Genomic DNA, 12,557 nt, shown 5'->3' on the forward strand with positions numbered 1-12,557 from the left:
GAATGTAGAAGAAATGTCATTTTTGATCAATGTTTGCCTGTTATCTCTCCTAGGATACCAACATCAATACAACATGGAATTGTGGCCAAAATCATATTCAAAGTATTTTGGGAGTTTGAGAGGCTAAATACATTTCATCAAATGGTGGTCCGTGGGCTCGAATAAATGTCGAATAAATAATGGACCTTGATATGAAAAGGTGAAAGCTGAAAACCACTGATATGCACCATTTCCGCATTACTGCTTTGAGTGTCCCTGTTCAGCCCATGGGCCATAGAATCCTTTTTACACCCCCATGTGTTGCCAGTTGTTCGTACTGCCTGGCACATATTATCACTCTGCCTCATATTACTGCTACACTTTGTGATATTGTGGTTTCGGGAAAAAGTCTGTCACCCTGAGCTTTTCTTTTCTTTTTGTAACGGCCTGTATAACCCATTTTGGGCGGGAACCCCTTTTGGTGTTAGCATTATGTTATGCTTTAGCTATTGAAAAATAGCAGATCTACAAGCTCATAGCGCGCCTATTTTTGACTGACATAGAAACATAGCTTTTTCAGAAAACTGTCAGGATTTAGAATCTGATCTCAGGTCAAAATGGGATAAGGATAATCCAAGAAGCTAGTAGGTTCCCCTCCCAATATGGCAAAGAAAGGAAATTTGAAGAAGAAGAAGAAGAAGAAGAAGAAGAAGAGGGAAAAAAAGCATAGTGTGGAAGATGATAAGTATTTCTGATGTGGCGTCCAGATTTACTGTGCAGATTGCGTTGCTCAAAGATAAAAAGCAATATTAGCAGTGTCAGCTAAAATGTTCCGGCAGCGTATTTCAGTGCGGGTGTGTGTAGCAGCAAGCCGCTCGGACACATCTTAGCAAAGATAAAAGATATAACAGGGAGATATACGTCTCCTACGGTGCCTTGTGTGAGTTCGTCATTTTGGCTTTATTGTCACGTTACTGTACATGAGGACAAGAATCAATATAGACACAAAAAAAGATGACATTAAATCTGTTTTCCTGCTACTGTTTTATTTGAATTTGTTCAGTACTGGAGTTTCATGGACCAAATAATGGAACAACACTGTGTTACAGATTCTCTCTTTGGGTACAACCGACTAACAACAAACGTTAAAATTATTCCTCTATAAAATGGACTAAAAGTACATACATACAGTCATTCTCTATGACAGGCACCCAACACTACCACGCCTCTGCACGCACATACACGCTCACATAAACGCACGCACGCACGCACGCACGCACGCACGCACGCACGCACGCACACACACAGTTATAACATACACACATTCATCCTCAGACTATCAATCACATGCACTCACAATATACACACACTCATTCACAATAGAATACATTCTCAGGAGGAAAAAAAAAAAGTCAATTATACATTTTAGAGCATTTCATATCGATTTCTTTTTTCTCATTACACACGTCATCCTACCTAAAACGGAAAGTAGGCCGTACCTCTATCTGTGTGACAGCCAATTAGGAGTGGCCTGGGGCAACACGTTACCATTGGCCAAGGGGCTACACAGTACAATCGTCAGTGTTCATTGGTCCATGTGTAACACTGAGAGTACACAGACGTAAGCCAAACAGATCTTTACGGGGTCCATTTGGTTACATCCGTATACTCTGAAGAGTTAAACGAACTCTGGGGATTTTGACTCTGCATCCTCTGCCTCACTGACTCCGAGGACTTGAGTTGGACTAGTGGGTCCCGGATTCTGCGTGTCTGTCACTCAAAACAAATCTGTAGGCTCTTGATAGCCTTTTCGAATAAAAGCGACACCTAGACCCTCATCGTCCTTGTGCCCAGCACAAAGATTAGATTTCCCCCCTTTTTTGAACGCTGTTTTGAATATAGCTTATAATGAGGGTGTCAAATTACTAGTTTCAAATCTTTGAACACCAAATGGGTGATTATTGGGGGTTCATAACAAATAATGCAATTCAATATATATATTTTTTTCTTTGATAGCAATCTGTTGAGGGACGTCGTCCGCTTTCTTTTTCCCCAACAACACAAAAACACAGATACAGTTTACTGGCTTACAGTTGAAGCTGCAAGTGCTTATATGTACATATAGACACACAGGGATATAAGCCAACCTTCAACGCACAGAAGCGTCTTATCTCCCCCGTGTCCTCCTCGCCACTACATTCACCTCCCCCGTGTCCTCCTCGCCACTACATTCACCTCCCCCGTGTCCTCCTCGCCACTACATTCACCTCCGTGCCAACACTTCCGATCACACTAACACATCTTTAACTACAGTCGCATTGTGCAGATATAGCGTCTGTCTTCAATACGCGCGGCCTATTAGGATATCTCAGACATTATTATTAGTTATCAATGTGAACGATATAGAGAAACGTTTAGTTGAGTTATCACAGTAAAGCATAATTGTGTGTCTGTGTGTGTGTACGGTATGACGTATATGTATACATACATACTTAAATACAGTACATACACACACATGCCATGCTTTAAAACTCAATGGACAGAGTTTGGGGTCCAGGTGGACCAGGCAGACTTATTGGTTGTTGTTTTTAGTGTTTATAAACTGTTGTCTGGGAGAATGCACCCAGTGCCACCATCATACAAGAAGAGTTCATGTTCATCTCTCTGGCAGCTATACAGAATGCTGAGATGTTGAGGTGCAACAACGACCACATTCAACGCTTTCCCAACTCCCCGCGAGTACTGTATGAAGAAGAGCAAAATGGCGGCCTGTTTTGTCACGTGCAGTGTGGTAGTGGTGGAGAGTTTTGATCGCACGTATACACGACGTGTATCGCTTATGATTCCCCACTCTCTGTGTGCATGTTTTTTTTTTTCGTGGGGCAGAGTCATACAAACACTCAAGGTTTCACACAACTGATGGTGTAACGTTTGCATGTCGCACCACAGTGTCACGTGTCGAAAGTAGCCGATCTAGAAGCTCAGAACACGTCGCACGTCGAGACGCGTTGTGAGCATGTATATCAACCAGTGGCGTGCACAGACATTTAGAGGGGCAGGTGCTCAAGTTAAAAAAGGGCACCTTGTGCAGCGCGTGGAACCGGCCGGTTGCCTTAATCCATTTTGGGCGGGAACCCCTTTTGGTGTTAGCATTATGTTATGCTTTAGCTATTGAAAAATAGCAGATCTACAAGCTCATAGCGCGCCACCGAGTGGCGCGCTACGAGCTTGTAGGTCTGCTATTTTATTTTATTTTTTCAAAAGGGCACATTGCCAAAAGGGCAGGGGGTGCTCTAGCACCCCCTAGTGTCTATCTGTGCACGCCACTGATATCAACTATTTCTGGCTATGAATCAGGCATATCTGAGGCCAGTTGCTTGGTGTGTGTGTGTGTGTGTGTGTGTGTGTGTGTATGAGGGCCAGAGCTATGATAAAGGAGATGTGGAACAACTGAAAGCCTCAGGAGTGGAACGAGACAACCGCAGTGTTTCTCCTGCTCTTCTCTACACGATACATTTCTAAAGAACACAAAACAAAAGGACACAAAACCAAAAAAACTTAACCTTAGATCTTTTTTCCTCTACAGTTTAAAATATAAAATTCAAGTGCAATTAAAGTTCCAAATATTAGTTACATCACATACATTTCTCTCTATAGTAACAATCTGTTACTTGCAGGTAGTTTTATCACGGCTTGTTATATGATATCTTAATCTTTTTTTTTTTCTCCTGTCGTTTTTTCAAATCTACAATATAGACTTTTTGTTTCGTCTGATGTAAATTGTTCCCTGTGCTCCAGTGGTGGAAAAAAGTACTCACATGTATTACTTAAGTTAAATATAGAAATACTCTGTTACAAGTAAAAGTCCGGAATTCAAAATGTACTTAAAGTACCAAAAGTAAAAGTACTCATTATGCAGAATGTCCAATTTCAAGTTTTCAAATGTAAAAAAAAATCATTTGAAAATAGCAGATGTGACGCATTGTGAAGCTTGTAGATCGGCTATTTTCAAATGGCCGAAATGTATATATAGGGCTGAAGTGGTTAATGTATGTTTTATAATAATAATAATCAAAATCTACAAAGTAAACCAGTAACTAAAGTTAACCCATTTTGGGCGGGAACCCCTTTTGGTGTTAGCATTATGTTATGCTTTAGCTATCGTAGCGCACCGAGTGGCGCGCTACGAGCTTGTAGGTCTGCTATTTTTGAAAACTCGAAGAACGACTGACATAGAAACATAGCTTTTTCAGAGAACTGTCAGGATGTAGAAGACGTTTTCAGAATCTGATCTCAGGTCAAAATGGGATAACAAATAAATGTGGGCGGAGTAAAAGTACAACATTTGAAATGCGAGATGTAGTGGATTATAAGTAAAAGTATTGGAAATTGGAAATACTCCAGTGAAGTACAGATACCTCAAATTGTACTTAAGTGCAGTACTTAAGTAAATGTACTTAGCTACTTTCCACCACTGCTCCTATGGATAAAGTATCCATCGAGGTGGAATGGACTGGGGCGGGGTTCTATTAAACGCAACACCTTAGGATGGTTTTTTCCCATGTCCGGGTTTTCTTTTTTAAGTGCACCAGTTGTTTTTGTTTTTTTTTCTTTTTCAACCCCATCTTGTGCACACCAGGGAAGAGGGGGGGAGGGGGGGGGGGGGGGGGGGGGGCATTAAAGGATTAAAAAAACAGAGATACGTCCATGCGCGCGACGTGGATGGATAGATTTTCCCGGCATGTTGGCCGTATGTTGGCGCACCAAGCACACTGTGCAAACATGCTTATAGCACTCGCACACACACGCCACCGCCTCGCGTCTGTGAGAACGTATTACATTAAAAAAAACATCCATGATATGGGCGTCCGCAAGTGTCTAACATATAAATATTACAAAAAAAAACGAAACAAAAAAAAACACACCGAAGTAAAAACAACATCACAAACAAAAGCATAACAAAAAATAAAGCAGAGGGGTAGACGGTTTGGGGCATAGTTTTTCCCGCAGGCTGGACAATCATTTTGGGGGCTGATAATGGCTGGGGGGAGGGGGGGGGGTTATAGGATGATGCATAAGGGGTCAAATAATGAGCTGTAGACAGGGACGTCAACCACTCAAACCATATATACTTAGCTGACCATCGAGTCTCCCATCGGGTCCTTCCTTTTAAGGCTCATACATAGTCTGGATTTTCGGTGGTTAGGTGACCACCGAACTACAACATGACGTCACGAGCCGCGGTGAAGAGCAAACCACCCCCACCGCTCCAGCCCTTCTCTCTGTTTTTACTCGCCACCGCTCAACGTTATTTCAGCTCCGGTGGTCACCTCACCACCGGAGCGGTGGTCACCTCACCACCAAAAATCCAGACTATGAATAGGCCTTTACCCCTCTTCACTAAAATATCCTCACCAAAAATACCCCATCCATAAGCTTGAAGACGGGGCTATTTTTGGTGAAGATGTTTAGTGCAGAGGCGCAAAGAAAGAGCGGACCAAGTACAACAAGGTCAACTAGTTCAGTGGTTCTCAAACTTTTCAGGTCGAGGCCCAAAAGTTTTGCCCGGGACCCAAAACTAGTGAAAATAGCAGATTATTTGTTTTACTTCTTAATTATTAAAAAAACAGAAAAAACCATGTCCATGGAATTTCTTAGATTTGTTTGCTTGTTTTGTTCGTTTTAAGATTCATGAAAGAACGAAAGAAAATTGGATTTTTTTAGTCGTGACCCATACAAATTGGCCCCATGACCCACAGACGGGTCCCGACCCACTGTTTGGGAAGCAGTGAACTATAGCCCATTTTGGGCGGGAACCCCTTTTGGTGTCATCATGTTATGCTTTAGCTATTGAAAAATAGCAGACCTACAAGCTCATAGCGCGCCACCGAGTGGCGCGCTACGAGCTTGTAGGTCTGCTATTTTTGAAAAATCGAAGAACCACTGACATAGAAACATAGCTTTTTCAGAAAACTGTCAGGATGTAGAAGACATTTTTAGAATCTGATCTCAGGTCAAAATGGGCTAGTTAGTTCACTAAGTATAGAGGGTTGGAGAGGTCAACGGTGCGGAGCAGGAGGAGGAGGAGGAGCTTATTTGTACGGCCGTAGAAAGCGGGTGACTTTGGAGCGTAGCAGCTTGATGAAGGACCGCGGGAACATCTCTTTGGACTCCTGCGGCGAGTACCTGAAGTAATTCTGGGGGTGGGCCAGCACGTCGAACAAGGCTTTGATCAGCTTCTTGTCCTGCACACACAGAGAGAGAGAGAGGGGGACATAATTGATTAGGACCTGTCATCATGTCTAGATTATACATTTTTGCCTAATCGTCATAATCGTTTCCATGTCGACAAACATTTTCAGAACTAGTGGATCGACAAGCTCACATTGCATCGCGACGCGTTGTGAGCTTGTAGATCGCCCCTTTTCCACTATTTCATAAAATATTAGTATGAGAGGAACAAAGAGTGCAGAAGCAAACGCTGCGGGTAAAAAATCACCCGTCGCTCCCGCCCGCGTGCGGTTAGGGTTTAGGTTAGCGTTTGGGTAAGGTGTCGGACTAATGACTGTCGGTTAGGGTTTAGGTTAGCGTTTGGGTAAGGTGTCGGACTAATGACTGTCGGTCGGACTCTTGGCATGTCGGAAAAAAAATGCCTGCAACCCAGCAGCAAAACATGGGATGGTGTGCTAGCTAGAATATCAGTCACACCCCTCGGTAGAGAAAGACGAGCTCCTTTGTCACTCTTGAGAGACATGTGTAAAAGGTAAAACGCAAAAAAAGGACAGGGTGTTCCGTCCTGTGCCTTCTCAAAGGACACGCAATACAATACCTTGAGTATCTCCTGATGGTTCTCTGAGGCGTATAGTCTCCCGTCTCGCACGATGTCCTCTATCAGCTGCTGGTAGTCCTCTGCAAACACACAACCGTTCAGTCACATTAACAGTGGTGGGAGAAAAGTACTCGAATGTTTTACTTAAGTAAAAGTATCATTAAGTAAAAGTATCAATATAGTGCTTCAAAATGTGCTTGAGTAAAAATATTAAAGTATTGGTATCAAAATGTACCAAAAGTAGAAAGTACTCACTATGCAAAATGTCCCATTTCAAGTTTTGAAATGTATAGAAATATGTTGAAAATAGCCGATCTACAAGCTCACAATGTGTCGAGTAAAAATTGCAATATTTAATTCCGAGATTTAGTGGAGACTGTGGAGTAGAAGTAAAAGTATTGGAAATACTCAAGTAAAGTACAAATACCTCAAAATTGTAGTTAAGTACTTATTAAGTTGGTTGTTACTTAGTTTCCACCACTGGGTACAGCATGTGATGTGTGAGTGAGCTGCTTTGGTTTGTTCTTCGTGTTTCGTACATGAATAAAAATGCTACTACTATGGATGGCCCTCATAGAACAATCTGGCACAACAACAACAACAAAATTATGCAGAAAACAATTCATAAAGGCTGTTGGATATTTAGTCGCCGGACAGCAATTGAGAAATAAAATGCTATTAAGTCCCGACCGCTTAACCATTACCATCGATTGAATGCAACAGGAAACAATGCCTCAATAAGCAGATGCTAAGATCACAGTGGCAGGACTTTGTCAAGCTGGTAACAACTCTAAAGTGGACTCTGACCATCGTAGGTGACGTAGGGAACTTGGAATCCTTTCCCGCTGTTTCCTTCGTTGGACTTGAACTGGATCCAGAGCTTCCGGGAGCGAGAGGTGAAGGCGATTGGCCGCTCGTACGTCTGGCACGTCTCATAGGTGGTGATGGACGTGGGCAGAGCTAGAGGAGGAGGAGGAGGAGGAGGAATTAGAAGAAGAAGGAGGGCACATAGGTTGGTGAGCCAATAGGGAGCCGGCATCAGTTTCCAGCACTAGTTTGATTCCGCCCCTCTAGGCCAGTGGTTCTCAAGCGGTGGTCCAGGGACCACCATCGGAACCTTGAAGGGATCTCCAGGTGGTCCCCAGCTAAATGATGGAGCCTTAATATAGACCTTTAACTCTTGAGAGCGTAAAATGAAAAGGGCCAATTCTAAACGGTCTTGCACCTTCCTACCACCTCGACTGCCTACCTAGTTATGTCCCAGGCCGCACTCTTAGGTCCTCAAGTGCGTGCCTGCTCGAGAAAGATGAGAGAAGATCTCTAAAAAGATGGCGACCAAGAAATATGGTGAGACTGCCTTCTGCTTTTACGGCCCGACAGCCTGGAATAAACTTCCGCTTCAGCTTAGACAGGCTCCCTTCGTTAGATATTTTTAAAGCACAGCTCAAAACTCATCTTTTCACTATTGCTTTTAATTGAGTGTTCTTATTCATGTACTCACCGGTTTTATGCTCTGCTATTGTTTTATTGTCATATTGCACTGCTTGATTTGATTTGTGTTTTATTTGTTTTTATGCCCTTTTTTAATTGCCTCAACCTGATTTCTGTTTGTTTGCTGATGTATATGTGTGTATATTTTATATGATTGTATTTTATATGTTTGTTCTCTGCCTTGTAAAGCACTTTGCGATGAATTTCTGGCATGAAAGGTGCTATATAAATAAAGTTTATTATTATTATTATTATTATTATTATCCATTCCTTAGTACTCTGCACATTGATTCAACGTTGTTTCATTTACCGCTCTTCCTCATGACGAGCACGTCTCCACACTCGTCCTCGATGGGGAGGAAGATCTCGGGCACCACGATGAGGATGCGTCTCTTGTGCGGAGGGTTAATGGTCCAGATACAGTCCACGTTGGACGGGTAGTCTCCAGGGTAGTTAGGGGACTCGATGTAGCCCGTGTAGTCCCCCAGCTCGCCTCCACACAGCTGGTCTAAGACAGAGGGAGAAATGAGCTGGTGAATTCAGGAGGTGCAGTGATGTTTCAACCACTTAACCCATTTAGGCTTGACGTCGAAATTTAAAATAGAGTTTTTTTTTTTTTAATACCTCATGTTTCTATATCAGTGGTGCTCAATATTTCATGTCAAGGACCCCCAAAAATGTTCTGTATTTGGCCGCCGACCCCCATCTGAAAATATGTTGTTCCAGGGACCTCCCCCAGAAGCAAATATTTGAGTTAAACACGTTTGCTCTGAAAGAATATATTCAAAGATTTGTGCCGCATTTTCACGGTTTTTCAAAAATAGCAGACCTACAAGCTCATAGCGCGGTACTCGGTGCCGCGCTATGAGCTTGTAGATCTGCTATTTTTCAACAGCTAAAGTATAACATAATGCTTTAAAACACCAAAAGGGGTTCCCGCCCAGAATGGGTTAAGCCAGATACGATCTACTGTACAAGCTCACGGTGCATCAGTCACGGGCCACGGCACGCTGTGAGCTTGCCGATAGGCTATTTTTCGCTGTACAACTCTGGCAGGATGATGTGAAGCATGCAGGCCTATAGGCTGTTTTTGAGAGCTTTTGCCTATAACAGCATGCCCCAAAATAGGAATGCCAGCGTTAATGGAAAGATCTTTGATTCCAAACAAGAGGTTCACTAATGGCACAACAGCCTATATATTAAAAGTAGACACTCCGTCATCGGTCAGTTAGTTTAAGACCAAACTGATTAACACATTTTGGGCAGGAACCCCTTCTGGTGTTTCTAGCATTATGTTATACTTTAGCTATTGAAAAGTAGCAGATCTACAAGCTCGTAGCGCGGCACTCGGTGCCACGCTACGAGCTTGTAGATCTGCTACTTTTGAAAAATCGTGAAAATGTGGCACAAGTCTTTCAATATATATTCTTTCACAGTGAACGTTTTGAACTCAAATCTTTGCTTCTTGGGGAGGTCCCTGGAACAACATATTTTCAGATGGGGGTCCGCGGCCAAATACAGATAATTCTGGGGGTCCTTGATGTGAAATAGTTTGAGAATCACTGGCACAGAAACATAGGGTTTTTCAGAAAACTGTCAGGATTTAGAAGGCATTTGTAGAATCGTCCTCAGGTCGAAATGGGTTAACCCATTTTGGGCGGGAACACCTTTTGGTGTTAGCTATTGAAAAATAGCAGATCTACAAGCTTGTAGGTCTGCTATTTTTGAAAAATCGAAGAACGACTCACATAGAAACATAGCTTTTTCAGAAAACTGTCAGGATGTAGAAGACATTTTGTAGAATCGTCCTCAGGTCGAAATGGGTAAATGCTAAGAGAAACATCAACGACAGTCACTGCAGCCAGTGATCTCTGCATGCAATTTATGCTTCAAAGCAAAATATTGCGGCGTAATACTTTTGCAGTGGGAGACGTTGGTGGCGCCGTCAAAATCCGTGGTGGTGTTGCCGGGACAGGTGATGCAGTAGTTCTGACCAAACTCGGACTGGTAGGTCCCGCTCGGGCAGCGGATACAGCGATGGGTACTGGCGTTGTAGTGGTGACCAGGAGCACAGTGGACTGAGGAACAAAACACACCCACACACAACACATTGTGTTTTATTCATATTATTCAACCAGACAGTGGCCTTGTGGTTAGAGTGTCTGTCCTGAAACTGGGAGGTTGGGGTTCGATCCCCGGCCGGGTCATACCAAAGACTGTAAAAATGGGACCCAATGCCTCCCTGCTTGGCACTCAGCATCAAAGGGTTGTATTGGGGGGTCAAATCTACTCATCAAATGATTCCCGAGTGCGGCACGGCTGCAGCTCACCGCTCCTTGGCGATGGGTCAAATGCGGAGAACAAATTTCACTGCGGTAACGTGTGTGACAAATCGTATGACTTTGACTTTAATCTATTTTATTTAGATTTATCATTTTCTTTCTTTATTTAACCAGGATAGTCACCACCACTGAGATAAAATCTCTCTCTCTTTTTTTTTTTTTTTTAGGGAGAGCTGCCCCAGACAAGCAATAATTTAACAAGACAGCTACATTAAAAAACAGACAGGCGGGCAGAAAGAAAAGAAAGCACAAAATTAATGAGAAACACATTTAAATGATTCACATTTCAAGAGTGCTGTCTTGGAGTCAATTTCGTAACGATAAATGAAAAACAATTAAATGGGGGAATGAGTGAAGGAATCCGCCTCAAATTCTTACATTTTGGATTTAAAAGAATTTAGCAGAAATTATATAGATTAGTATCTATTTGTTTATTTAGATGATTGTTTATTTCATCTTGGTTTTGAGTGCACATACTGTAAAACAGGGGATGTAAGGTAAGGTGTTGATTTTGATGGCACATTTTGATTTAATTTTAGTCACTCAGTCTCAATGTAATTTAGTTTTAGTATTATTCTAGTCATCTGAAATGTTTTAGTGTTACTCTAGTTTTAGTCGAAAAAATATAAGATTTTAGTCTTACGTTATTTTTACCGGTACACAATACCAAAATGGTAAATGGTGCATTTATATAGCGCCTTTATCCAAGGCGCTTTACATAGATTACATGGATACATTACATTCACACATTCACACACACATTCGTACACCGATTGCGGTGGAAGCCATGCAAGGTACCAACCAGCACATCGGGAGCAATTTGGGGTTCAGTGTCTTGCCCAAGGACACTTCGACATGTAGACGGGAGGAGCCGGGATTCGAACCGCCGACCCATGGATCATTGGACGACCTGCTCTACCTCTTGAGCCACAGTCGCCCAAAAAACCCCCAAAAAACTGGCACGTGCACGCACACACACAAACACACACACACGGACGGACGCGCTGCATTACCTTTTGCCTCGCAGTCCCGGAAGGAGATTGAGCCTTCGAACTTGGTCATGAGACCTCCTCCACAGGGGAAACACAGCACCCGGCCAGGCTCGGGCTGGAAGGTGCCCAGCTGACACGGCAGACATGGACGGAACCCGTCGGCAGAGGAATGACCTGCTGGACACTGACCTGAGGGTCAGTGGCATGGGAGGAACATCTCTATTAGCATAGTTGTTGTTGTTTCTTTGTTTTTTTTACCCCTTAACCCATTTAGGCCTGGCGTCGAAATAAAAAAAACGTTCACTCTGAAAGAATATATACCTATTCAAAGATTTGTGCCGCATTTTTACGATTTTTCCAAAATAGCAGACCTACAAGTTCATAGCGCGGCACTCGGTGCTTGTAGATCTGCTATTTTTCAATAGCTAAAGTATAACAGAATGCTTGAAACACCAAAAGGGGTTCCCGCCCAAAATAGGTTAGCATAGTTGTTGTTGTTTCTTTGTTTTTTTTACCCCTTAAGACTTGAGACCGATTCTCCAAAATGCATTCCAAATCAGTAGTTCTAAACACAACAAAAAAAAAATCGTCACAAATAGCAGATATACAAGCTCGCAGCGTGGTACAAAGTGACACGCTTGTGAGCTTGTACGTCTGCTATTTTTGAATAACCCATTTGAATAACCAATGCAAAAATCTGATGCTTTCTCGGTTAGCAGGACACATCATCAAGTGTCCTATTGTTCTCTGTGTAGAGCACTCTACAGAGACTCTGATAGTCCGGTTGGATGTATGAACAAAATTTGACTTCATGAGGCTATAAGAAGGCAAAACATAACATAGAATCCTTCCCTTTATTCCCTGCCAGAAGTAGGAAATATCTAGTGCTCTCCACTAACATTTCCATAAACCAAAGAAACTATG

At 42.7% G+C, this 12,557-nt stretch overlaps 1 protein-coding gene across 1 annotated transcript in view; it reads right to left on the minus strand.

Annotated features, from left to right (window-relative positions):
• Positions 1–5,974: 5,974 nt before the first annotated feature.
• The window catches only part of scube1 (signal peptide, CUB domain, EGF-like 1), a 136,903-nt gene continuing 130,320 nt past the window's right edge, over positions 5,975–12,557 (minus strand). Inside the window, exons 19-24 of the mRNA XM_079494788.1 lie at positions 11,655–11,822; positions 10,216–10,377; positions 8,610–8,807; positions 7,616–7,768; positions 6,809–6,888; positions 5,975–6,224 (exon numbers count right to left, since the gene is read on the minus strand). Of these exons, the coding sequence (XP_079350914.1) occupies positions 6,072–6,224; positions 6,809–6,888; positions 7,616–7,768; positions 8,610–8,807; positions 10,216–10,377; positions 11,655–11,822 (914 nt within the window). The 3' untranslated portion in view covers positions 5,975–6,071. The remainder of the gene's footprint in view (positions 6,225–6,808; positions 6,889–7,615; positions 7,769–8,609; positions 8,808–10,215; positions 10,378–11,654; positions 11,823–12,557) is intronic.

Source organism: Electrona antarctica (genome assembly GCF_951216825.1).
Source record: "Electrona antarctica genome assembly, chromosome: 23".
Classification (NCBI taxonomy): Eukaryota; Metazoa; Chordata; class Actinopteri; order Myctophiformes; family Myctophidae; genus Electrona; species Electrona antarctica.